Consider the following 27,186-nt stretch of genomic DNA (forward strand, 5'->3'; position numbering starts at 1 on the left):
TTCTGGTGAATATCAGCATGAGTATCCAGCAGGCTCGACGCTGCATATAATGCAAGCCAGCAGCACTTTGCTTATGCTTGAAAACACTGTCCAGCACCTGCCAGCCTTCAGAGGCTCTTGGAGCTGCCAGAGGAAAAAAAAATAGCTAGCACTGAAGACTCAGGTTTCCTCACACATTTGAGATCTGAGGTCAGGAGGGCTCTCAGGTCAGTACTGTGAGCCTGCACGGCCAGACACATGAAAAACAGCCAGGCAGGCATGATCAAGGTTTGAACCCACACAGCAGTCCGGCCCTGAGCTGGACAAGCCTGTCAAATCTGCTGTTTTGCAGGCATTTGCTACACCACTGAGAGCAGGTAGTGTTTCAGACCATGTTCAGGTCCAGGCTGAGGAGGAAGAGGAGGTCAGGGGTTCAGAAAGGCCAGGAGCTACCCAAAACACAGCTGTCTGGGGAGGCAGCAGCCCAGGCAAGCAGCTGGGTCTGCCACAGCAGGACCTGCATTCTCATCCAGGCTCTAATATCCAACTCCTGTGTGACATGGGGCAAGATGGGTTGTCACCTCTCTGCCCTTTGCCACTTGGCCTCTCTTATCGACTGGCACCATAACTGCCCATGGCAGACCCTTCCCAGAATGTGCAACCCTGACCTCCCCAGGAAAACAGCCCACCTCATAGCTGTGACACTCACCACAGGAGAAGAAAAGGCAGGGCTGGTGGATGCACAACAGCAGACAGGTTATAACGCAGCTCTCTGCCTTTCTGCCATCTGTTCTCACTCCCCATTTCATGCTGAGGTCTGCCTTGCCCTCTCCATCTCCCTGTGCTCTTTTTGCAGTGCCCTGGACAGTGACACAACAGCTCTTCCACTGCTGGGCTAATTAGACACCAGCATACATTCACTCCTGTAAACACGGGCTCAGGTGAATAATGGATTCGCTCCAAATTGCGAAGTAGCAGCTATTGTGAGCGCTCCTAGCTCTATGGAAACCCTGTATTTCAAGTGTTACCATGGGCAAATAATGGAGAAGATCCCACAACAGAGCAAACAGCAGGAGTGAGTGAGGTGGGAGCAGGAGGTGCCTGGCCAGAGACCACAGAAACAACATATGTGCTCCAGAGCTCTGGAAGGCCTTGGTGCGAAGATGGCAGAGTCCAGCTCCTGTATCAAAGCCTGCCAGTATCACTCCAAGGCACACAGGAGAGTAGCACTTGTTTCTCATGCGATGCCCATGCGCTAAATGAAGGGAATGGACTTGGATGCTTGCAGGAAAGAGATGCATCAGATTTAACAAGACAGGAGACAAAGAAAAACAGGGATGGGAAGAAGGTGCTCTGCAGAAATCAGTATGGGAACACTTCTACGCATGCTCTGCCTCAGTTCAATGAGGAGCAGCAACCAGTCAGGACACCATGGAGCTCCCTCTGGTTCTCACTGCTCTGTCATGACTCCAGCCTGCCATCACCCTGTATACCACTGCCTCACGCAGGACAGAGAACCACTACTGGGATAGCTCATGAAGCTTTGGGGTAAGACATCCCCTGTACATGACTGGACTGTACGCCTGCCAGGCACCACCACGGCCAGACACCACTGTACTACAGAATTCACATCTCTCCCCATCACTGAACTAAATAACAGTTAAGAGTAACGATGTGAAAATCCTTTGGAATCCTACAGAACTGAGATTCCCAAAACCCATCAGGGAAGGAGGCAGCACCATTTGGAGCTTACAGCCTCCTGCCCTTAACGGAAGGACTGTACCCATAAGGTGGGGGGGGGTTTGGTTTGGTTTTTGTTTGTTTGGTTTTTTAACCACACTCACCATGTCTCAAAGCATTAACATTTATACCCAGGCCTGAAGATGCACAAACATAAGAGCCCACACAGCAGCCTTTGCTCTGGATCCACAGAAGAAGGCAAAGACAGCCAGGAGGTAGTGTTTCCACAGGTTTATAAATCTGATAAATACAAGTATAACACCCTGCCCACCACAATGGGGCAGGGGAGAAGGGAAGGGAGTCCCAAAGGTTGCTGAGAGAGTGCTGACTTGTACTTGGCAGCTGGAGAGTACACGACAGCTGGAGATCTATGCCGATGTGTCAAACAGCTTCTCAATCATCTCCCCCACCTGGTCGACCTGGTATTTGATGTACTTCTCAGGGTTCTTGGTGAAGGGCACATTGCCATATCTGCAAAGGAAGACAACCCCCAGGTGACAGACAACTGGAACACAGCAGAGACCCACTGGCCCCGCCCCTGTCACAAATCAGCTCCACTCCAGCACATCCCACTTGAATCTGACAGGGTATCTTGTAGGGAGCAAGTGACCTGGTCACAACTGGCTTCCTGAGTTTTACATGAATAGCCCAGGGTGGCTCAGAGCTTTATGCTAGCTAGAACATCTGCACTCACCATGACCAAGGAATGAGGGTGACAGCAGACGTTCAGAACTAGTAGAGTTCAGCTTGGGGATGTTTTACTGCGCAAGGTAGAGAAGCTAAGACAGGACAGTAGAAAACTGCCTCAGCTCAGGCTATTCTAGGCCCCAAAGACCTCAGTAAATCCAAAGAAGAGGACAATGTTGCAAGAGGTCGTCACCTGTTCAAGAAGGCACCATAGGTCTCTTTCACAATGGTTTTCTGTGCCCGGCGGATTTTGTCCCGTTGCTCCACGTCTGGGATTGCCCATGCCTTCTGGATCTTACATAGCTCCTCCAGCCCATCATTAAAACCCTGTCCAAAGTAAAACTCAGTGAGTGTCCCGTCTACAATCACATCTACTGAGTCTGATGTTCTTCCCCTCCACTGCTGATCACCAGACAGGTCTCCTCCTTAGGCAGATCTTTGGTCTGACTGTCTGTCCCAATCAACTAGGGGATGTTCTTATGCCATCTAACACCTGCTTACCTTGAAGCGCTCCTTTATCATCTGCCTCTCCTTATCCTTGAGCTGCAACAAGGAGGGAAAGGATTTTATTTCATCTCCAGAAATAAATTTCCAACATCGGCGTTTGCCCACAACCCTCCATCCAACCCAAGTAAAATCCTACCTACTTGGCTTGAATTCCCTTTCCTAAAGCAGGGAGGAGAGAAAGCTGCAGTGAGTAGCACACCCTACATTTCAGCAATTGGCTTTCATCTGAAGTAGGTTTAACGAGGGTAATTTTCAGCCAGAACAGACATAAAAATAGACTTCTTTATGCTTCCAGCCTTTTCTAAGGGAAGGTCTCAGGGCTTTGCAAATCCAAAATAGAAGCATCTGCTCAGGTGAAGATATAAGAACGGAGGCAGAGATTAAGAGACTTGTATGAATCTGGGGCAGGGGAGATTAGAAGGCAGTGCTGCTCTCCATCTTGTCCCAGCCACAGTATTCACTCTGCAGAGCAATACTGGCATGAGATATAAAGAAGGTTTTTGGGAATTTTTTAATATGACAAAGGAGAAGATGTTTCTGGCAATTTCTATCATCTCAAAACCATCCTTGCCCATTCTCTCACCTTCGCTCCTGGTTGAAAGACAGGCAGGTTTCTCTCCAAGATGTAATCTGTCACCTTCAACCAGCTGCATGTGAAATGAGATAGGAAAGAGGCAAAGAGGAGTTACTCATGCCTCAGCAGAACATCTATGTCTTCACCCATGACCCAAAGGCCACCCCAGACAATATACACCCCAAAACTTTCCATAGGGACCCCTTTCCAAGTTAGATTAATCGCTTGGAAACTAAAATACTTGCCTTTGGTTTTAGACAAGTTTCTGTTTTAGGCTAATCTCTCCCACTGCTCCAGCAGCATTGGCTCCCAAGGAGCTCTCAAACTAACAAAACTAAGGGAAGAGCAGAGGATGTCACCTGACCTGCGCTGGTAGGTCTGGATCTGCTGTTCAATGAGCTCCCTGTAAGACCTCTCGGCTGTCTTCTGTGTCACAGCCACCAACTGGATCAGCTCAGACCTGAAAGAACAGAAAACCTGAGGAAGCACGTGAGTCAGCTGCTCTCAGGGCTGCTAGCAGGATGGCAACATTTCAAGACCCTATCAACACATTTTTTTCTGCCCTGTACAACAAAAGGGACCTTGAAATGCACAAACTGGGAGACAGCAGCTACTCCAAGTTACTTTCCAAGGCCATGTCCTCAGTCCTCCCAAGATCAAAGGATTCTCTACAACCTAAGGCATCTCTGATGCTTCTACCTTCCACTCGTGTGTAATGTGATGTTTATAATAGTCCAAAGCTTTCAAAAGGGCAGTTTCAAGAATGGATGAAAGAACAGAGACGAGACAGGCCGGCAAGTAAATGCACCTAATGCAGAGCTCTGCTCCAAAACCATGCTTAGAATCAGCCTGGACTTCAGGGAGACTTACCCAGGTACACACTTACTTCTCCAGAGATTTCAGAATGTAGTTGTAGTTGTTGTGCAGAAAAATGGCACTCAAAGCTGGGTCTTCATAAACTTTGGATTTACTAAGAAGGTTAAGCTGCAAGTTGCCCAGCACTTTGCCTTAAAGAAGGAAAAACAGAGAACAAAAAGTTTTGCACTAAAACTTCTCATTACTGACAATCCAAACCAAGCACTCTGTCCTGTCACTGCGGGCCTACAGCAAAGTGAACAGCACAGCTCCAACTGCATGTGCAGACAAGGGTACAATCATGTGTACTAAACAATCCTACAAGCCTTACACAGATCTTTCCTCAGCGAGTCACCAAAACCTCTCTGCGAACTAGTGCCTTTGTTGCAACTGCCAATACAGTTGCATTCTGTCCCAGGACCAGCACAGGCAATCAGACACAGCCTGACCATGACGCAGGCTCAGATCTCAAAGAAGCTGAAGGACCTGATCCCCATTGTAACAGATCATCACAAGGTAGTACTGTGAACTCACCTCACTATCCTACTGTTAAACGCAGGATCAAGATTTTACAGAGCCCCTTTGGCAGCTGGGAGCCTCTGTGGGGTTGAAGGTGCAAAGCACTGGGTGAGAATGGTTTGAGGCAACTGATGACAAAAGCTCTGCAGCACAGGCGAGCCGCTGCACTGTGCTTTGTCTGTCTAACTGTGTTACAGTCTGAAACTCCCAGTTTGACTCTTTTTTCCACCCCTCCCATCAGACTCCAGCTCAAACATGGAACGATCACATGGTATAAGAGACACAGCCTGTGCTCTTCGCCCAAGAGCGAGCTAAGTGAAGGACAGCCGATGGGGCAGAAATGGGAAGGTGTGCAGAATACTCACAGATGTAGGTACTCAGCAGCCGCCTGCTGAACTCTGAACTGTAACTACTGGCTGAAGAGCTGGTCTCTGAAAAGAAAAGAGACTTAGGCCAGTTAACATGCCATCGGGAAGGGGGGTATGTGTGGTCAGCCTGCCTCTATTCAAACAAGCCTCGTCCCTGTTGCTATGGAATCAGTGCAGAGCTCCCGTTGACAGTGACATTAGCTCCCTGCTTCACTGCCAATTGTCAGCGGCTTATCCAGGGTGAGGGTGGAAGAGCTCTGCACCCCTCAATCCTTGTATCTGCATCAAGTGCTGAGCACCCCAGCAGAAATCTCTCCTTTCCTTCCCAGTGCTCAGAGGACAACCTCTTGATCAGAAATAGTCATTAAACACATCCTCCCCATCCTTCCCCCAGCACCTGAAAAGGGTTTGTAAGCACTAGAAATTGGCAATCAGAGAACAAATGAGCTGGAGCTGTTAACAGCAGGCACACAACAGTAATTGAAACAAGCAGAGGGGCTCTGGAAAGTTTCAGCCATCCCCATGGTTGCTGATAGCGCCTGCTTGGCTCTGTATGAGGGGCTGCACCAGTATGGGAGCCTGCCCTTACAAGCAATGACTCTAGGCTGGCACATGTTCCTCTGTCTATGCATAAGAGATGGCTTTCTGCCCTCAAGGGCTTGTGGGCATGGGTCCCACAGGACACGTGGGGTAGCTATCTCCTCCTCCCCCCACCAGACAGTTTGGCAGCCAGGCCTAGCTCGGGTGGTCCACGTTCATAAGTACCCCATGGGAAAGGCCTCGAGCTCCTGTTGCTGGGAGTTGGACAATAAGGAGCCGAGCGCACATGGGATAAAGCATGATACCAGCTGGGCCAATTTGCTCCCCGTGCCAAAGAGATTCAGTGCCATGAGAGTGTCTTTAGCCTGTTTCAGCTCATGTGGCATCCCTCATTGTCTACTGGTGACAAGCCCTCCCTATTCTCTCCAGCCCACTGGCAAGAGTTACTTACCCTCCCCTTTCTCCCTTTTCAATTATGTGTTAATTTATTTACCACTCCTGGAGGATAAAGAATTAACATACATCACCAGAGTCCAAGGCAATATGAACAGGTACGTGTGGGTAAGTCTGCTTACCTCTGGGATCTAAAGGAATATTGTATGTGTCCCCAAGAACTACAAAGATTAGGCACAGCAGAGAGAAGAGGGGAGGGAGGAGAGAGAAAAAGAAACGCAAAGTGCAAAAAGACAGGTTAGAGACCACCATCCCTTTGAGAACAAAGCAGATATTAACACAAGAGCAGCCACAGACAGCTACACAGGAGAGCAGGCAGGAGTCCCTCCAAGGCCACAGAGGGGAAATCACAGAGGAAAGGCAGAGTCTAACCTCCTTCCCCTGCTAGAGACATTGTTTGTATTTAGCAAGACACCTCACTCCAAATCAGTTGAAACCCACTTTCAAGGCAAAGGAAAGCTTCCCCTCATGCCAGCAGCAGTTTACTGGTCCTTGAAATGAACTGCACAGCCCATATAGCCTTCCCAAGAACCTGAGCAAAGCCATCCCACCCTCACTCTGCACTTTAGTATTCCTGCATGGCTATAGAGGACCCTACAGAGCTGTTCGGTGGGCAAGGGCAAGAGCAATAGCAAGAACCAACTCCCACCTTAAACTCCACTAACATAATCACCTCTGATCTGATGATGCTTGGTCTAGGGTGATGTCAGGTCCACAGCCAGACAGGGACCACAACTTCACCAACATTCAGTAACCAGCGTCACTCAAAGTGAGAACAGCTCTGCCCTGCGTGGGTGCCCTGTGTTGGGCCAGGCGTAGCTTTTGGAGCAAGCGACAGAGCTGTTTCTACATGAGAACACCACCAGCAGAAAGCAGGGAGCATCGGGCAGCAGATGGTCCCCAAGGCCTGACTGTAGATGGAGAGAACGTGATTTACAATACTTAGATTGTAGGTCATCTCATGCATGGCTCTGAGGTACTACACGTCAGCCCAGGTTACCAGATCTGTTACAATTACACTGACTTCAAGCTTTAATAATTGAACAGACTGCAAAGAGGCATTTTTCTCAAGCTGTTTTTACACAGCAGGATCCCTCTATACCTGATGGGACAGCCAGCCACAATTAAAAAGGAAATGGTTTGTGTGTCTGTGCTGGTTTTGGCTGGGATAGGGTTAATTTTCTTCATAGTAGCTAGTATGGGGCTATGGTTTGGATTTGTGCTGAAAACAGTGTTGATAACACACTGATGTTTTGGTTGTTGCTAAGTAATGTTTACACTGGTCAAGGACTTTTCAGCTTCCCATGCTCTGCCGGGTGCACGAGAAGCTGGGAGGGGGCACAGCCAGGACAGTTGATCCAAACTGACCAAAGGGCTATTTCATACCATATGGCGTCATGCTCGGTGTATAAAGCTGGGGAAGAAGAAGGAAGGGGGGGACATTTGGAGTTATGGTGTTTGTCTTCCCAAGTAACCATTACGTGTGATGGAGCCCTGCTTTCCTGGAGATGGCTGAACACCTGCCTGCCGATGGGAAGGAGTGAATTAATTCCTTGCTTTGCTTGGGTGCATGGCTTTTGCTTTACCTATTAAACTGTCTTTATCTCAATCCACGAGTTTTTTCACTTTTACTCTTCCGATTCTCTTCCCCATCTCACTGGAGGGGAGTGAGCGAGCAGCTGTGTGGGGCTTAGTTGCTGGCTGGGGTTAAACCATGACAGTGTCATGGATATGGTCACATTTTGTTATGTGACCAATATAAAAAATAAAAAAGCCTATGCTACCTTTTGAATCAGCTCCTATGACAGATCTCTACTGCATGACAACATGTCAAGACTTTGAAACAACAGTGCTGACATCACCATTCAGGGAAGGACATGGGAAACAGTTGGTTTCTCCAAGAAAAAAAAAAGCCAAATTCAGACCACCTCTTTGACCAAGGAGAGAGAGTCAAGGCCCGGGAGACTGAGCACACTGAGCTTGCAGGTGGAGAGGGCGCAAGGCAGCAGCTAGAGGAGACGTGGCAAGAAGCAGAGACATCCTAGCTTGACTGCATTTAGAACTGGCAGAATTTTCCAAGCAGGAATTGCAGATAAAAGTCTGGAGGCAGCTGTAAGCTTCCCCCTTCCCCTGCTCCTAATGGGCTCCCTAACCCTCTCCAAACACCAGCTAGTGGCCTGTGCCTCCTCAGGTCCCTGCACCCCCCTGAATCTCCAGTTCTCCACCCCTCCAGCCTGCTCTATTCCAGCCTACTTGAAAGCATGAGCTCTGCCAAGGCCAAGGGCTCACTAGAGAGCTGGGAGCTGCTGCTCTGCACAGAACCAAGAATCAGGCTCTAGCCAATATGCAGCAGCATCCTGTTACATGAGGCAGCAGCTCTCAGCTTCTGATTTATGTATTTCTTTCTGGAATTAGTCTCTTTAGCATCCTGGAGAGCAGAGCTAAAACTTGCCTCTCTGTTAGGGCACATGGCACACAAATAGCTCAGGAGTCCCAGCTTGACCATGGCTAGAATACTGAGGAGAATATTCTTGCTGCTGCTGTTATACTCTGACCAGAGGATGTGGCAGAGAAAGGCAGCAATTCATCAACACACGGCCTAACTAGAGCTAACTCAGCTGGACCAACTACCCTCACTCCAGTACAGTCACAGAGGACCAGCCCAGTAGTATCAGATTTGAAGCTAAATGACTAAGGCATCCTCTCTTGACACCACAGAGCACATCAGCAATAAACACCATCCCAAGAGTACCTGACAGGAGCAAGTGTAGAAGGCCAGCAGGGAAACTCTGCATCTCTTGGAGTTCTCCAGATAACCAACTACATGGTCATGGCAGATCAGAGGACAAGACAAACCACAGGATGAAGGACAGGAGGAGAACAAGCTCACAGTGCATGTTGAGGTTTGATCTTTTTAGGGAAGATGTCCAAACAATTTGGGGAAGGAACTGCATGCCCAAACAAGCCCCATGCATGTACGTACCTTGCGATGCCAGCATGGCACCCGCCGTCTCCTGGAAATCCAACAATTGCTGTAGGAAAAGGATGGCCTGGAAGCAAGGGAGGGAAGTTATGAGCAACTGACATTATATCTCCTATGCTCTGCTATTAAGGATCATGAAGGATCACTTGTCCCCCCCACCACTTAAAAGCCTTCAAGAAACAAATCACTACACTTCTCTGAGTTGCTGGGTTTTACCCATGCAGTCACATCATGGCTTAGCAAGGGTACCTGACTAATCTCTCCATGGAAGCCAGTTAATTGCCCTTCCAATACCAAGACAGCTTAACTTCAGAAATTTCCCTACTGCTCTTTTTAAAACCTCTTCAGAAGCTGTTTTTCACAAAGGATGATTCAAATCATCATCACGTACGTTGCTGGTGAGTTCATGAACTGTCCCATCTTTTGGCATGTTATATTCCTTGTCTGGATCATTCTAAGAAGGGAAGAGAGACACATAAGGTAAGCATGTAAGGAAATTGAAGGCATCTACAATACAAATGCTGCTCCAAGTGAGCTGTTGGCTTGTTTATCCGGCCTCTCTCAACATCCTCAGACCCAGCTCCTGCAGTGCCATCTCCTGGTGCTCAGAAACCACAGCTCCTATGCCCTGGCAGCTCAGAACCACAGGCGTTTGTTCAGCATGTGACCATCAAATGTTCAGCTCACCTACCAGGCAGTGCATTCACCAAGCCCACCTTACACAGGCCTTAACGTGAGTCCTCCAAAAATTTTCAAGTCAGCAATTTTCCTTTTTTTTTTTTTTTTAAATAGGATTAAATTCTGAGATTGACTTGATATCTGCAGAGGCCTGGAAGCTCATGTCAAATTATCTGTAGTATGCCTGTTAAGGATCTTAGGCAGAGGCCTCCTATATTTGAAATCAGCACCAAGCATTTGGTATTTGCAGCTGACTGTCCAAAGCGATCCAGCAAGCTCCTGCTTTAGAGTCAGAAACTGTGGTCTCATGGAAAGCTGAAAGCTAAGCTAGGGGTTCTGCTCAGAAAACCCCTCTTCCAAGCCTGCTAGTCTTGCTAGAGAGAACATTGAGGAGAATCCTACCTTAATGTTGTCTGCAAACTCTTCCAGTGCCTTTGCACCAGTGGTCTCCATAGAAGTGATCAGCCCTGGCAGTTTGTTCTTAGTACCTGCTGCAGTTCCCTGGAATTGTTCCGTAACAGATCAGAGAAGGAAAACAAACAGTATCTGAACTTTCATCCAGAACCTACCCTCCCTGATCCCCCACCCCAGCATCTCAATTGCCCATGTGCCAGGAGAATATTTACAGCACCATCAACAACACGTGAAATCCTGCATTCTTCTGCCAGCCAGAAAGTGAAGATGTTGTGATCCTGACAGTGACCAGGACTTGCTACCTCTCATGTTTCCTCTTACGCAGTACCCAATACAGGAGGTTGGTGCACCACAGTCACCAACTGGAGGCAGATGGAAAAGAGCCTTGCTAAACCTGGATGCCATATTTGATACCTAGACAACCTTGTGGCACAGTCCAAGCAGGCTCTCCTCAGAGCAGCCCATCTTCCAGATGTCAGTGAGCACAGTCTGAACTAAGCTCAACAGTATCAGAGATTAAACACCGCAGAGGCCATGTATACAGCAGAATAATGTAGACGGTCCATCACCGGGTCATGACTTGAACTGAAAAAAACTGCTGCCGAGAGATGCTGAGTTGCTGGCTCACTATCACAGAGAGGAACAATCTGCATTTGTGTCACTTCCAGTCCATGCTGGAGGACAGAAGCAGCATGGCTTTGAACAAAGCCACTGTGATAATCTGTTTCAAAAAGTTCTCCAGACAACCCAAGCCACAGGACCCTCTCTGATCCCATCATGCTTACCTGCAAGACCTGGTCAAATTCTGGCTTCATTTGCTTAAGATGCTTAAGGATGGGGAAGATTGTGAGTACAGCCGAATAGTCATGTCGGATGATGGCTTTCCGGGCAGCTGAGACAATGTTATCCCCCTCCATGATCAAGTTATCTAATGACTCCTGCAACAAAGCCAGAGAGTCAGAAAGAAGCAGCATGGCTTTAGCCCAGGCAGCACAAGGGGCTCAGTGTAGGATACCCGTTAAGGATGCCAATTTAGCTGATAGGTCACTTGCAGTACCCAGTGAGTGACCCTGAGCACATGTTCTCCAGGGCCTGTGCAGGCCCCGGTTCCCTGCACAGGTCCTGGAGGACAATCCTAGCAGCGGTGGTGCTCTTGGGCATCCACAGCAGGTGGTGGAATCCACATCCTCACAACAAAGGGGAAGGGAAAAATACTTTGTGTGTATCCTTTACAAGAGAAGCCAAGTGGAGAGGCTCAACTGACCTGGATGAGAGAATCAAAGGTCTTCTTCTGGTGGTGCTCCGGGACAATTTCTGTCAGGAGCTGGTATTCGCTCTGAGCCAGTTTGACAAAGGCACTAACGCAGTGAATGTACGCATCAATCTCAATGTCGAAGACGTCATCCCTCCCTGTAAGGGCAAGATGGCTTTAAGAGAGAACGAAATTCACACTGAGCTTCCAGCAGCTCTGCTCACTCCGAGGTCTTGGTTTACACAAGGAGAACAAGGTTCTTCTGGAAAAGGCGGTTCTGGCTTTGCACCCATCCTTGCATGAGAACAAGAGTCATCTTGTCACCAAACCTGCCCCCTTGGTTTGTGCATGGGAAGCTACGCATACCCTGCAGGAGGCATGCAAAGTCATCTGCAGTTCAGGAAACAGGCACATCAGGACACCAGCTCTTTCCTGCCTCATGACAGAAGGCAAGTTTGGAGCTCTTCTGGGATACAGACTAAATTTAATCAAGGGCTTGAACACAGAGTACTAAAACCAGGAAGGTCTGAGGTGAATTATTCAACATCTCTGCTTATATTTTTAGAATTCCTTATCTCCATCAGTCATGCAGATGAAGAACTGCTGTTTTGCATCAACATTTCTGGGAAATCAAGGCTGTCCTGGAAGGCAGCTTCTTCCCACAGGCAGAAACAGAAGATAAAAAACAGGCAGATGAACATTTGAATCCTATGAAGCAGGAATGTCAGCACAGCTAGGTGAGTTATCTGCCACACAATGCTGCATACAAATGCAAATATTCGAGTCCTAGCATACCAATGTCTCAGACAAAGATCCATCAAAGAACCTGTGGTAGGCATGAGAACTACCGGTATGATACAAGGGCCTGCACCCAGTCATGCCAACCACTAGCTGGATGCGTCAGCAGGACAGGCACAAACGGATTCACGCCATCCTGCATTACTCAGACCCCTGTAGTAACCACTACAAGACAATAAGATTACATGGAGAGGCGTTCTCTAAGCTATGGGCTGCTGCTGCTTCTCTCCTCCCAGCAATATCTGCAACTTTTGATGGAGAAAGAACCAATTCTTCCCTACACTGACAGGTCCTTCAGGTTGATCTTTTAAAAGTTATGGTCAGCAGGGGACACACAAACGTGATGTGGTTTTACAGACTGCCTACAGCGGAGAGTGGCCCACTGTATTGCATGCCGCATGTGATCCCTTTCCCGTTTGCTTCACTTCAGCACTGAACAAGCCAGTAGCTACCTATAGGAAAGTACCCCTCAGCATGGTGGCCACCAGCCTTTGGTGGACAAAGTTGGTGTTCCCTGTTTGAGGGCTTGGGGTGTGCATGATTAGTAGGAGTGAATTCTACTGAGAAGAGCCAGAGCTTCTTAGCCAGCGAAGGCCCATGCTCCAGGACTGCCCACGGAGATGAACAGCCACTGGCTACAAAACTACTGTGAAACATGCTGAAAAGAAGGGATGTTAGCCAGCTTGTTATGAAGTGACAACATGGTACTTACCAGCAGCCGGCCCATGCTTGTCGCTCAGGGTATCGGAAAGGTGTTTAACTCGTAAATCATGCTCATGACCTAGTGAGATGTCAGCCGGCACAAACAGAAGGCGCAATTTATCCAGGGTGGTTACAGCATGGACGCTCACACTGGCTGGAAGCCGCTTCAAGCTTGGCTTATTTGAGCTGATGGACACTTTTTTCCCTACACATTCCCAGGAATGCTACCTGACCAAATCCCTTTGTTGGGCTATGCAGCGGTAGCAACCCTTTGAAACCTGATGAGAAGTGCGAGTTGTCATTTGTTGGGCCACAGGAGTCCCTTGAACCTCCTGCATAAGTTCTGAATGGAATAGCAGGCACCAGAAGTCCAATTTGTACTCACAGCCGTTACAAATCCAAACTCAAAGCCCATCTCCTGCTCAGCACAATATTTTTTTCCCCCCAAATGAGTGACGTTAGTCACTATCTGGGATTTAGTGCACTACAATGTAGGTGCTGAAGAGAACTACTTTGGATGCAGACATAGCAGGAGGCAGAAAGGTCTTACAGATGCTTTGAAGCAAGCGACCTCTTCTCCCTCATCTGGTACAACCTCTATAAGCAGAGGAGATCAGAATACGGAAGGTGACTGTTTAGGTAGGTCTCCACAGAGAAGATGTACAGACACCATGCGCTGAGCTAGCTGTGGTCTGACACTTCAGCATCAGGTTTGGAAAGGTCACTAGGAAACTGAATGTCTCAGAGTCCAGGCAAAAGAAAAAGAGAACAGAACCACAAGCAGATGTCATCAGAGCAGAGCTTCCATTAGCCAGGTGGCTATGGTGGGTCAACTGCTTTAAGGTAACATTCCTCTCAACCTGTACTCATGTTTACAGAGACTTTGAAATTCAGACACTAAATTCTGAAAAATAATTTGGCCCTCCAGCATCTCCTTGGTTCCCCAAGGATAGCCGTACCTATCCAATGCTATCCACCAAGCACTAGGCTAATGGAAGTCCCACCTGGAAAAGCAAGGCTGATACACAGAGAAAGTCAAGGGTGAAGTAGCTAGAGCTGTGATTACCTTCCATAGGAATGAGGTTAGAGGCCCCCTTTTTCCCATCTAGACCATGCTGAGAGTACTGTTTCAGAAGGTTCTGAGCCTTACGGATCGTGCCTGTCACCAGAGCCAGAGAGAAGAGACAAGAAGACCTAGAAAATGAGTGAAAGAAAACAAACCCAGAACACCAGCCCTCCACCAGCAAGTCACCTGGGCCCAGCAAGAGGATGCTGGGCACCAATGAGCATGCTCAGTTCAGGAATGTGAACCCCAAACTCATGTCCAAGTGTGCAGATGCAATGGCATTTCTAGACTGCTTCCCTGCTTTGAGGGTGGGGGCATGAATTCCAGCCAGGGTTAGAGAATCAGGGAGTGCTCAAATCAGCTTGGTGAGATAGTATGGCCGGGTGAGAAAACACAATCAGAGCAGGGAAGCAACAAAGGACCCTGTCCTGTAATGAGTTTATTTAAGCTGGTACTCTGCATCCAAGTGTACAAGGTTTGTTGCTTTTCCTCAGCTGTGGAAGCAAGGCTTTGCAGTACAGACAATTCCTGTCTGGCAACACGTTGCCTGCTCCCCAGAGCCACAATCACAGTGGCTTGGTTAGAGCTGCAGAAAGAGGTGCCTTTCCAAGGGGTATTTTCTGAGCATGCTCAATATAGACCCATCAGGAGCCCCACAGCCAAGACAAGGAATGATCTCTGGCGTTACAGGAAGCAATAAAACGGTGACAACCTCTGGGCTCCAGAGAGCAATTGCAGCAGCAATTCCCATCACAGGAATCACAGAATAATGGATGCTGCCCACCCATGTCTAACTCGCATTAAGTCACCCTAATCCCCAAGACACTTCTCTTCTAAGGAACTGTAAATCAATTAAAACCATGGAAAAAAAAATAACACTGGGTTAAAAGATTTATACTTAACACACACAAAAAACAGACAGAACTGAACAAAAGCCAATGCTGGATATACAGCTAGAAAGCACAAAACAAAGCATTAATGTGACAACTGAAGACTAAGCACTGTTTCCACATTAAAAGGTTAGTCGTCATGCAACAAGCTACAATTATCACAAGCACATGGACACCCTTCTCACAGCAGAGCTTTGCTGTTGCCTGCACAACAGGGAACAGAAAGTTTTGGGAAGGTAGAAGGAGTTTCTATAGGATACCCAGATGAAACAGAACTGAGCTGAGTAAATGAAGAAGGATCCAAGAAATAAAAATGTTGCTGCCAAAATTAAGAATTGTTCTTCCGCTTTAAAGTAATAAATACTTCTAACATGCAGAAAATTTCTACTTCCACCAGTAACTGTAAGCCATAGTGCAGCCTGGAAATGAGTGTTGGCTGCTCAAATGCTAAGGACTGCTATCCTGAGGGGAAGCCCAAGTACACACTGCTGCAGAACAGCATCATCCCATAAAGGGATATATGGCAGGGGGAAGGACACTTCAAGTCCCCCAGACAGTGCATCTCTAATGGGGGAGAACAGGAGAGAGAAGTTCCCACTGAATTACCAAGCTGCCTTAACATGGTGCACTTACTAAATAACAGAACATGGTTCCTAAAGCGTAATGTTTCACTGGCAACATTTTTTCTTCTACCAGTTCAGAGTGTTCTCGACCACTTAGTAAAGAAAAAAAATCATATCCATAAAACACATTCTTCTAGCAGGAAACGTCTCCCCTCTAGACCCACACCCGGGAGGTGGGAAGACTTAGATCCTTGTTGTGCTGATGCATTTGCCCCTAGCTTCTGCCATATGATCAAATGAGAGGGTTATGCCTCTTCTTCCAAGCTTCCCAATGCTCTTCACACCCAACACTTCCACTTCATTCTTAGCTACTTTCAGAAACCTTAAGCGTTTGGGCACAACAGTAAGTTCCTCTGAGCAAGCAGGGCTGTAGCAAGCTCTAGAGATATGCACCAAGCTCCTTTTTGATGCTGTTACCATGGCCCAGCTGATGCAGAGCAGCTCAACCCAGGTACTGTTCTTGTATCAGTTCTTTCATCTTTCCCACTTTCAAACATCCAGGGGGAGGGGGGAAAAAAAAAGAATAAAAAAGAAGGTAAACTGGTGTGAAAACCAAGCAGACAGTACAACTGCTGCTGCTGTCAATAGGATCTCACTTCACAGGTATGCAGCACACGTCTCCGCAGCCCACTCCTGACAGTTCCTTCTCAGATGAGAACTGAAACGCCTCTGCTGCGTTTTATTTGCAGAAGCACAATTACCTGTGTTTACGCTGACACACACGGAGTGTTCGGTGTTCATGGGCATCACTTCAGTGCTGCTGTATCCCTCTTACTTAGCATTGTAATCAGGCTTTAATGGATTCTAGTGGAAGCCAAATGCTTTTGTTCCATGATTGTTTTCCCCTATTAGGCAGCTCAGGTTTCAGCTACTAATGAAAACATCACATTCAAGCTAGGCAGTGATCAATATGGGAAGTGGGAAGCAGGAACAGACTCTTTATTCTGCCACACAAAGACTCCACAGCCTGCCTTCAGGTAGCACCTCACTGCTAGGTAAACTGGAGCATTAAGTAAACTGGAAAAGGGCTCCCCTATAGCTTGAAAAGAGCCCCCCAAGGCCCCAAAAGTCAAAAAACACCTGAAACTTTTGCTCCTGTGGCCCAATTGTTAAATAAAGTGGCTTTTGGGCATACATGAGGCACAGTTTCCAATTGCACATATGTGCTGGTTTTGGCTGGGATAGGGTTAATTTTCTTCATAGTAGCTAGTATGGGGCTATGGTTTGGATTTGTGCTGAAAACAGTGTTGATAACACACTGATGTTTTGGTTGTTGCTAAGTAATGTTTACACTGGTCAAGGACTTTTCAGCTTCCCATGCTCTGCCGGGTGCACGAGAAGCTGGGAGGGGGCACAGCCAGGACAGTTGATCCAAACTGACCAAAGGGCTATTTCATACCATATGGCGTCATGCTCAGTGTATAAAGCTGGGGAAGAAGAAGGAAGGGGGGGACATTTGGAGTTATGGTGTTTGCCTTCCCAAGAAACCATTACGTGTGATGGAGCCCTGCTTTCCTGGAGATGGCTGAACACCTGCCTGCCGATGGGAAGGAGTGAATTAATTCCTTGCTTTGCTTGGGTGCATGGCTTTTGCTTTACCTATTAAACTGTCTTTATCTCAATCCACGAGTTTTTTCACTTTTACTCTTCCGATTCTCTTCCCCATCTCACTGGAGGGGAGTGAGCAAGCAGCTGTGTGGGGCTTAGTTGCCGGCTGGGGTTAAACCACAACATTGTTCTCCTGTTTGTCTCTTCCATTAGGCAGTTTTCTAACTGAGCAGAAGGGCAATGCATCCTCTTTTCTTAAGCACTAGCTGCAGGAGTCTGTATAAGACTTTTGCTTGTAGGCAGCCAGGCCAGGTGCCCCTACCAGCATCTTCTGGCCCTACCCTTCCCTGGCAATGCAGAGCTTTTGAGCTACCTGCTGCTCTCAAGCCAACAAAAGAGCACTGGGTCTACTGGCATCACAAAGAAGCGATATTTTATGTGCATATGTTTGCAGCAGGATGATTTGGGAATCTGAATACACTTGCCCTCTGAGACAGACTGCTGACATTTCATACAGAAAATTACTAAAAAATAAAAAAGCCCACAGACTGCTTCATCAATTCAACTTGACTTGGCAACTTTCATTTAAGAGGAGACAACTCTGCTTTAGAAGCATCTCCAGCAGTCAGATTCTCAACTGCACGCTGTAACAACAGGAGACGGTACAGAGTATACCACCAAATAAAACAATAATAGAGAGATAAAGACCCTCTGAAACAATACATTGATATGGAACACGTTCTCCAGAATCCAACATAGTACCGGGGGGAGAAGGGTGGTCTCTGCCTTGTTACCCTGTCCCTAATACCTCACCTTCCCTTTAGCTGTAGCCTCTCTTGCACTTTGCTTTGTGGGTAAACAAGTTATAGCACATCAGATTTAGTTTGTTATTTATCCCTTGCAACAGGTTAAAGTGTGCATTGGGGTGTGCACTGGGATATTCTTCCTTAAGGACTACGGAAATCAACTCACTTGTTGGCACTGTAAGAAAACCCCCTTGTCTGAAACCCAAGTTGGCAGAACTTGACTTTACTTACTGAAGCAATAGCACAGAAAAAAATTTCTTTGCCCATAATTGAACAAAGGCTAAAACCAGGGGAATCAAACATCACCAGATGAATATTGCTATGAAGAGGGCCACTGTACCAGTGCGAAGAGGGTATAAGACCTCCACCTCAAGAGCTGTCCTTGAAAGCTGATGGAACTGCAGAAAAACCAGTGAATCTCTGCTCAAAAACTATTTTTTTCTCCATTTTTAATTTCACTTAAGTACAATTTAGTAGCCGTAAGAGATGGCTGGTGTATGAGTTTTAACCACCCCTGTCCTTCAAGAGCTACAGTCTGGTTCTGTGTCCTTGTTCATGGAAGACTGGAGACAAATTAGCCACTATTTTTTCTTGAGATTAACAATACCCCAATAGATCATTTGAAATGCTCTTTCCTTCATACACTGTCAGCTCTGTAAGTGCATTCAGACCATGCTCTGTGCCTTCTACCTGGCCCATCTCACAAACTCCAACTAAACTGGGCAGAGAGACATGAAAATCTCCTGGCAGATCTACAGCCGAGACATTCATCATGACAAGTAATTTTGGATGCCCAAATGCATCCATTTTGGAGAAGCCCTGTTTGTAGGGAACAAATGCTTGTGCTCTCAAACATGTGGGCTCCTTTCTGTACTCTCTCCGTGAGCATCCAAGATCTGAGACTCATTTAAAAAATCCTAGTGATTTTTTTTAATCTGCTCATGAAAAAAAAATCTCCTCCATCTCTGACTATTTACCTAGAGCACAGGTGAGATGTTACCATTTGGCAGACTGCTTCAGAAACGTTTGCTGACCATGCTGACTTCACAGCAATCAAAACCCAGGGATCTTTTCAGTATCAGGTGATAACTGAGAACTGTGGAACAAATCTGAAGCATCTGCAACCTAGAGTTCCCCATCTGGAATCTCTCCAGAAGTGAGCTAGTGAACCACACAAAAAAATTTACCTGTTGTAATCATGCTGTTGGGCAGGAGCCACTGTTCAGGAGCTGAACACAAATGACTGCCATCATGCTTAGGAGCAATTTTAAACACTGTTTTTCTGCCATGTGCAGCATAGCTAGTTCTCCTTAGCAAGAGGATATTGAGCTCTACAGGTCTCCCAACACTGGGGGGAAACTCTTATGCAAATAACTACCTGCCAAACTCCAGAGGAAAGCCAAGTGTAGGGTAAGACATCCCCTTGCCAGGTGGTTCTCTGCTGACAGGGGAAAACCCACTGAAACTCACAGACTGACTGCATTCACCAACTGCAACTTGCACATCAGCTTTCAGGAACAGCTCCAGGGCACAGCAGCAATGGCACAGATTGATTTTAAAAGACCAGAGAGGTGATCTCTGGATGTCACAGCCTTCCCCAGGCAGCCCTCCCTCTCCAAATATCCCAGGCACACCCTCTGCTTTAGCAAGAAGAGGCCCAGCAAAGCCTCTCCACACACAGAAGTGAAGAGAGCGAGCACCAGGGCCAGCACACGCACACATAGACACACATTACCTGGGATGAGGACTGCATTCACATCAGGATTATAAAAATAAACACAACACAATTAAAATCTGTATTTCTTTTCCTCCTTTCCCCCATCCCATCCATTCCCAGTCCCTATCCACATTTCTTATCATTTTCCTGAACCCAGTAAGAGTATTTGGACAACACAGGAAAAAATATTAGGGTGGGAGAGTATTGGCCAGGTAAACCCACAGAAATATGAACTCTTCTGACTTTCATCACTATTACAGAGACGACAACAGGGTGCTGTTACACACAGAGAGACAATATCACTGTGCTGCTGTGGGAGGTACGTGCTAGCTTTTGCTGGCCCTCCTTCTGGCCGTGCTCCCACTAGATGGCACATTTCAGAGATGGAAACTCCAGTACACTGGAGTGACCGGCCTCACCAGCTGCAGAAAATGCAGCAAAACTCCATCGTGAGGAGAGGTGGAGTAATCCACCAGTCACATTCATAGCTCTTCCAAAGACAGGCCGGAGCAAAAGCATTAACAGCCCTTCCAAAATTCAGACAACTTTGGATCTCATTTCTGTAGGCACCTACCTAGTCCCCATCTTACGAGTCCCCTCCTGACAAGTTCTTGGTTTCCTAGCACAATAATAATTTATTCATAACTAATTATTAAAGTGATGTGTTTTATCAGATCTGAGTTTTCTATTTTGCTGAGGACAGGTTTCTCAGATCATATCCTTTTACAGCCCTCAGGTCTCTTGTTACTTATCTCCTTTGCTAAGGCAATGGCCTTTTCTCTCCCTGTATACAGGACCCCTCTCCTCCCTTCACATTGCCCAGAGAACAGACCTGATGACTTGACAAACAGAGACAGAAAACGTCTGTAATCTCAATGCTGAATCCAGGGCAGGGAAGAGGTGCTTATCTCCAAAATCTGCCCCCTGCTCCTGTCCAAAAAGCACATTTTAGACACAGAGGCTACCTCAGCAGTGAGAAGGCCTGCAGATATGCATTCAATACCCAGGCAAGAGGATACACAGTACAGTGGTCCCCCACTTCAGGGACTCACCTGGTCTCTTGATTGGCTTTTTGGTGGGGGTGTCCTTCCTTTTGTTCTGAATGGCAGGGGAATATGGCACCCCCGTGGAGGAGCTGTTCTTACGGAAATGGTCTTTCAGCCCCTTGATGGAGCGGTCGAGCTGGACAGAGCGGATTTGGAAGTAAACAGTCATGAAATCTAAGAAGACAAGGTAGAAACAAGATTATAAGTAAACAGGGAATACTATATGGTAAAACAAACCCTTCCTGAAACACTCTGTGCCCCTAAGGGGACTTTCTAGCATTGATGTGGGACCCCAAGTAAGCATTTTTCCCTCCCAGAGCCTCTCCTATTTTCTTCAAAAACTTCTTCTTCCTTCCCCTGCAGTATTCATTCCAGCTCTTCTACCACACACAACATTAAGTCTGTGCACCACTACCAAGAGCACATCAGTTGTGGAACTGATGGGAGACATTTGAGCAAGACGTTGTCAATTCAAGTGCTCAGTTTCTAGCATGAGAGACTTTACACTCTTCTCAGGATTCAAGGCACTCAGGAACTAAATGAGGTGTTCATCATTTGAAAGCAGAATACAAACTGACTAACAAAATATGCTATAAATGCTTGAGTCGCCTTTGATCATTGAAAAATTCTTAAGAAGCTTTTAAAGATGTTCATCATACTTAGTAAGCACAGTAATCCCTACTCATAAGTAAATCATTGAGGTGGGGGGTGATTCTAGTAGCTATATGTATGTGAAAGTAGAGGTTTCCTGTAACAAGTCCACAAAGTCATTCACTCCCAAAAGAAAAGTTAATAAAGGAGTATAAAGCTGTAGGCAGATTTTGATGCTGCAGAACAGGAAAGAAGATACATGCACTGACTGAAGAAAGTCTTCTGTGCGCTTTCCCCCCACCCTTAGTCACATTTAATACAAAAAGTTCTGTTCATAAATAGCACCCAAATGGGAATAAGTGACCAATATCTTGCACATTTGTAATACCCGAGCACTAGAGAGTTGCAGCTCCATCAGAAGGCATTACAGATGGAAGTTAAATGGATTTCTCCTATAGGACAGACTATGCATTAAGATAATTTGTGCTTTATTTACACAGCTTTCTCTCATCATATCCACCAGGAGATCATTCTGTTCAACTGACAAACCATCACTTCAGTCTCACTACAAATGCTGTAAAAAAAGGAGGATCTTAAGGTGATTGGAAGGAGACTGAACTACTCACCTAAAAGGTGCCACTAAGGCAGTCACTAGTTCTGCTAGCTACCAACAGCAGTGTGACTCATGGTTTGTTAGCACCTGAGCAGAGGCTTCATGGCTGAAGGTGTGCGATCTACAAGCCAAGCTGTGCAGTGCTACACACAATCCTCAACACCCTACTTTTGGTCTCAAACACACATTGTAAGTAGTTGGAGAGCACTCACCTGATTCAAAACTACAAGGAAACAAACACACAGCACTACCAACCTTGATTCCTGCCATTTTCCACCAGCCAGCCAGAAATGCGGATGATATCATGCAGGACACTCTCCGGGAGGTGCTCCAGAGACATCTCCTCTTGCGTCTCCATTTCATCATCACCGCTGATCAGGTCCAGGATGAGGATGGGTGGGACTGGCTTGGTGTGTCGTGTCATCAAGCTGCGGAACTCTGATTCCAGGGACTCCTTGCCCCTCTCAAAGAGGGATTTCTGGCACAAAACAGCAGAAGGACAGAAGCAGCACAGGGCTTCTGTAATCAGTCACTCACAAGTATTTCTGCATAAGAACGTACTTTCTGCAGCGTTTCTAACCACCGTCAAGTACCACATGCTTCAAATGCCAACAATACCTGTAACTAAGAGACTTTTAAAGCAAATTAAACAAAAAAATGCTTGGGAGTTGCTCAGTCTTCAAGCGAGATTTAAACAGATCTCCCATTCTGCTCAAGCAGTTCACGGACTGACAAGAGCTACTCAAGAGGAGGTTCAATCAACTCCATCACACGTGCAAGATATGCTTTCAGAAGTCCTACTGGCACAATGCATAGAGAGAGCAAAACGCCACAAGCAGAAATGCTGCTGAGTGCAGACTTAAACAGAAGCCAAAATAATCATTTCTTCAGCTGCGCCCAAACACCTTCATCAGGCAGCAAGCCTGTCAGCCTCTCACAGCAAGAGGGCAAGCAGCAGGGCTACACCTATCCCTCTCTCACCCATGCCAGGTTCCAGACTCACAACCTACCACACGGTTCAGCTCCGGGCTGTCCGGATTGTTGTCCTGGAAGTATTCCACCGCCTTCTGGATTTTGTCCATGCAATTCAAATATTCCTCCAGCCTCCCAGTGGGGCTGAAAATGAAACCAAAAATAAAAAGCAGTGCCCCAAGAAGCAAAGAAAGAAGATATCAAGAAAGCACTAGACCAAACTCAGGATAAAAATAACAAGGAAAATTTCAATTCCCTTTTCCTCAACTAGGAGGAGATCATGGGATTCCCTTTCACCTCCGCTCAATGCCACAGCAGAATACCCAATCCACACAGCAAGTGCAGAACTACTGATGATTGAGCAGCACACAACTCTCAGCCTTGCCTTCCTCTCCCAGTCAGGCCCTGATGGGAAGGTAGAGGAAGCTGCACATCCCACCCCAGAGAAGGGCCATCACAACACCCTCCCGGAGACTGAAAGCAGGCTCCAGAACAGTTCTGATTAATCCTGGAGGGAGTGACAACATCAACAGGGCAGGAAGAACCTTTGGGAAAAGGGCAGAGGAAAGAAGAGAAGCCACCAATGCTCAAGAGATTCATGTGGCAGCATGTCTGCAAAACCTGGAAGAGACACCACTGCAGAGTCTGAGCAGACTTTGCCCTCTGGGGACTGCTGAAGGTCAAGTCAGGCAGCTTTATTGTGGACTGATGGTGGGGAAAGAGTGTGGGAAGGGTACAAGGAACATTATGATGAGTGTGTGGAGTCAGCTCCCCTACTTCTATCCGAAAAGTTCAATAGGAAGAAGCTCCCCAGCAAGATCTAGCTGCTCAACTCACCCTTCCTTTATGATCTTCTCTGTGTCCTTAGCCACATGGTAGTAACTGATGACGTGATCCAAGCAGGACAGGGTCTTCTCCACATTCTCCTGCAAGCGCTGCAGGTTCTCTGTCTGTTTATGGACAGGGATGATCGAGTTCTCCAGCTTCATCAAACGACTTTCAAAGGAGGAGAGGATAGAAACCTACATGCCAAGACAGAAACAGAGAGCTGAGGACATCCTTCCACATGGATCCATACGGTAGGGTAGTAGTTAGAGCAGGGCAATCAGGGATCTTCAGGTCCCAGCTTCTCCTTTTTGGGCTCTGCTACTAATTTGCCATGGTTCCTTAGGAAGGCTGTTTAATCCCTCTATGTCCCAATTTCTATTAATAATTACAAAACAGATCACCTGCCATACAGAGATGGGCCAATCTTGAATTAAATGTTTGTAAAGTGTGAAGATAATGTTCCAAAACAGTACTAAGGAGGAGCAAATTTTATTTGACAGCAGAAAACAAATCCACAGGAACTGCCTGTAGGTGCCCTAGGTAAAAAGGGCAACAAAAACATAAACCAGCAGCCACTTTGCTCCATACCACTAAGGCCCAAACATGAGATGCACAACTTGAAGGCACAGGACCAGTATAGTGAGAACCTTCTTTTCCATTATAGACATTTGGTTTCTAAAAGGGACTGTGATATTGCTTCTGAAAGGTGGAAAACCTTAGTAAGCTCATAAAGGGCGCCTTAATGTCATCTTTTCTAGGCCAAAATGTAATTCTTTCAAGATTCACTCCTACGTTACGTTTTCCACACTTCTCTGGTGGTGCCTCTATGACTTTCTTAAAGCACTGAGCCCAAAACTGAACATAGTATACTAGCTGAGGGCTTACAAGCAATTAGAGCACAATAATCACTTTCTATCTCTTAAACAGAACACTCCCAAGATAAAACTCCAAACGAGACCTGACTTTATGAAGCAACAACATGATGCTGTTGCACAAACTAGTCTGGGGTCTATTAATACCTATTCCTGAGAGATAGGGCAGACTGTGAAGAGACGAGGCCACCAGCTCATTTGAGCCCTCATCTCCTCAGGAGAGGAGCTTAGGATTGAAACATTTGTCAGTTTTCCCCTTTGCCCAGCCACTGGAGTGTGAAACACAAATGCACAGCAAGTGGTTCATTACTCTGCATTCCTCAGATGGGCATGATGACAGCCTTGAAAACAGATTCTCCTAAGAAAAAGTAAACCTAGGCCCAACACTGGGGCTGAATTTCAGGGACCTCCTTACCATGTTCTTTGTAAGCTGGTCACTCTTCTCAAGGCTCTCTTTGATAAAGGACAGAGTTTCTTCTTCCTGTCAGTAGGATGAAAAAATGGTCTTCAATTCTGAACACTAAGCATATAAGTCACTAAACATTATATGTAGGTTTTTACAAATCCTAGTAAACACTGCAGCAAACCATGTTTGGTCTGATGCTGAGGCCACATTTTAATATGTCACCTCTTAACAGAAATCAGAGCATTTGACCCAAGGTGAGAGACACATAACATAATGAGTGAGGTTTTTATGGATTACTCGCTTCCGTTCGATACCATGAGCCTTAGCACACTAAAGTCACAGCACAATAAAAATTAAAATAAAAATTACCACAGAGGCACACTGATTCAGACCATGTTTCCCTGCCACAGCACAACACAGGTGTTGCACAGGCACCATCCAAATCCCACACACAGCTGTGAACTCAAGTGGCCAATGCAAAACAACCACCAAGGGCTGTTTTCAAGTCACCGAAGCCCAGAGATGGGGGGGGAATAGCAGCCTACAAGGGCTGGCCTCACAGGCTGGACCTGAAGGGAGAGCCCCCGGAAGCTACCAGGCCGTACGAAGGGGGCCCCAGGCCCGCAGCGGGGGGCAGAGATACCCCTTGACCCCGACAACCAGGGCCGTAGGCCCTGAAAGGGACCTGGGGATGCTGTCAGGCCCGGAGCGGGGTGACCAGGCCCTTAGGGGGTCCCGGGACGCTCCCAAGCCCGGTGGGGACCTCCAGGCCAGCTCCCAGCCCCGTCTCCTAGGCAACACACCGGGGCTGCGGGCGCGGGCCCAGGCCCCGGCCGGGCCCGCAGCAGGTCCCTAGCCCAGCCCCACCTGCTTGAGCTTGTCCTCGATCTCCCTCCTGCGGGCCGACACCTCCTCGGTGGGGATCATCCTGCCGCGGGGCGCCGGGGACGCGCTCTGCCGTTCAGTCCCACCGCAGACACGCTTTTCCGCCCCCCGTCACTGCCGCGGCACCATCTTGGGAGCGGCAAGACACACTGAGCATGCGCAGCAAAGCCAGCTACCATCTAGAGAGTGGCTTCCATTTAAGTAGGGGCTGGAAAGGCACCGGCCGTGAGGCGCATGCGCCGTTGTCCCAGAGGCGAATAGGCGCATGCGCACTGCCCTTCATAACGGCCAGTTTGGGAGTGGCGGGCAGGCTGCGACGCCATGTTGGAAGTGGTGTGGCGGGTCCTAGTGTGGCACCCCCTTTCTGTCAGGGCAGGCCTGGCTCCCCAAGCCCGCCATCCCCACTGCGGCCTGGCCGAGCCGAACCCCTCCAGCTCCAATATCGGCGACGTCCCCACACAGGACTCGGGGTTCTGAGAGAAGTTCAAGGCCACCCAGCTTCCCCCTTGCCGAGCTGCTGAGGTGGCCAGTCCTGGGCCTGCTCTGCCGCACACCTGAGGGAAGAAGCAGGGTGTGGAGGAAGATTATAGGGATTTGGGCCCAGGGAAATGAAATTACATAAATTTGAATATGAATTACAAAAATGAAGGCATTTTCAGGAGTGCAGGTCACTCTACCCCCATCCTACATCCGTTTTCCAGAAAGAAAGGCTACCACCACAGAGAAGCTGCCATCTTCTCTCTCCTGCAGCATAGGTGGGGATGGCTGGGTTTATCACACACTGGGGCAGTGACGGGGCTCTGCTTCCTCATAAACCACGTCCAGCCCGGAGCAGGGAGCTAGTTTTATCAGTACAGACAGTGTCAGCCTCCCACCCTCTCGCGCTGCTCTGAGGCAAGGCTCCCGCCGTGCGAAGGGACCAGCGTGTTCCCATCCATCTTCCCCTTGTCAAACCACCCTGGGCTCTGGAAAGGAGCTGAAACAGCCCGAAGGGCCTCTTTTGTTCAACAACTTCAGCGCGTTTCATAACCCACCTTATCATGCTGCAAACAGCTGTGCCCAGGCTCTGGCGCTGCGAGGGGCGATGCACAGCCAGGCACTGTGTTTTCTGTGTGTGACATTGCCCGGCCGTGATTACCTGCCTGTGTTTTATGGGGACACCTGCTAGAGGGGATCTTGTCCCGTGGGTATAAGAGAGAAGATCCCTGTCTGAGGTCAGCGCCCAGCACCTCTCGTGCCTTTCCCCACTGGGCTGGTGTGATTGGGAAGGGTTT

General features: G+C 47.7%; 1 protein-coding gene across 8 annotated transcripts; it reads right to left on the bottom strand.

Annotated features, from left to right (window-relative positions):
* Positions 1–1,935: 1,935 nt before the first annotated feature.
* On the bottom strand, positions 1,936–26,100 carry EXOC7 (exocyst complex component 7). 8 transcript variants are annotated; one of them, XM_072880792.1, is made up of 22 exons: positions 25,895–26,100; positions 25,037–25,102; positions 23,759–23,943; positions 22,960–23,065; positions 22,205–22,427; positions 20,752–20,919; positions 19,718–19,741; positions 14,116–14,208; positions 13,060–13,128; positions 11,562–11,707; positions 11,083–11,235; positions 10,286–10,384; positions 9,597–9,659; positions 9,206–9,272; positions 5,227–5,292; positions 4,374–4,494; positions 3,852–3,947; positions 3,497–3,560; positions 2,908–2,949; positions 2,600–2,733; positions 2,414–2,498; positions 1,936–2,190 (listed from the first exon to the last, which is right to left on the bottom strand). In XM_072880792.1, exons 1-21 carry the CDS (start codon positions 25,952–25,954, stop codon positions 2,462–2,464), a joined length of 2,082 nt encoding a protein of 693 aa, XP_072736893.1. In that variant the 5' UTR covers positions 25,955–26,100; the 3' UTR covers positions 1,936–2,190; positions 2,414–2,461. The 8 variants fall into 8 exon arrangements, with proteins under 8 accessions (XP_072736893.1, XP_072736891.1, XP_072736890.1 ...); XM_072880790.1 differs by lacking the exon at positions 2,414–2,498 and having other exon boundaries at positions 19,718–19,729; positions 25,895–26,099; XM_072880789.1 differs by lacking the exon at positions 2,414–2,498 and having other exon boundaries at positions 25,895–26,099.
* Positions 26,101–27,186: the final 1,086 nt, after the last annotated feature.

This window comes from Ciconia boyciana, chromosome 16, assembly GCF_034638445.1.
Source record: "Ciconia boyciana chromosome 16, ASM3463844v1, whole genome shotgun sequence".
NCBI classification, from domain to species: domain Eukaryota; kingdom Metazoa; phylum Chordata; class Aves; order Ciconiiformes; family Ciconiidae; genus Ciconia; species Ciconia boyciana.

Bases quoted from the DNA above. Each gene is read 5' to 3' on its own strand.
- EXOC7 (XM_072880789.1), bottom strand. From the start codon at position 25,954: ATGATCCCCACCGAGGAGGTGTCGGCCCGCAGGAGGGAGATCGAGGAC. The intron at 23,944-25,036 runs GTAAGGAGGTCC...CTTGGCATGTAG, and splicing joins ACCAGCTTACAAAGAACATG to GTTTCTATCCTCTCCTCCTT. The intron at 5,293-9,205 runs GTACGTACATGC...TTTTCTTTTCAG, and splicing joins TGCCATGCTGGCATCGCAAG to AGACCAGCTCTTCAGCCAGT.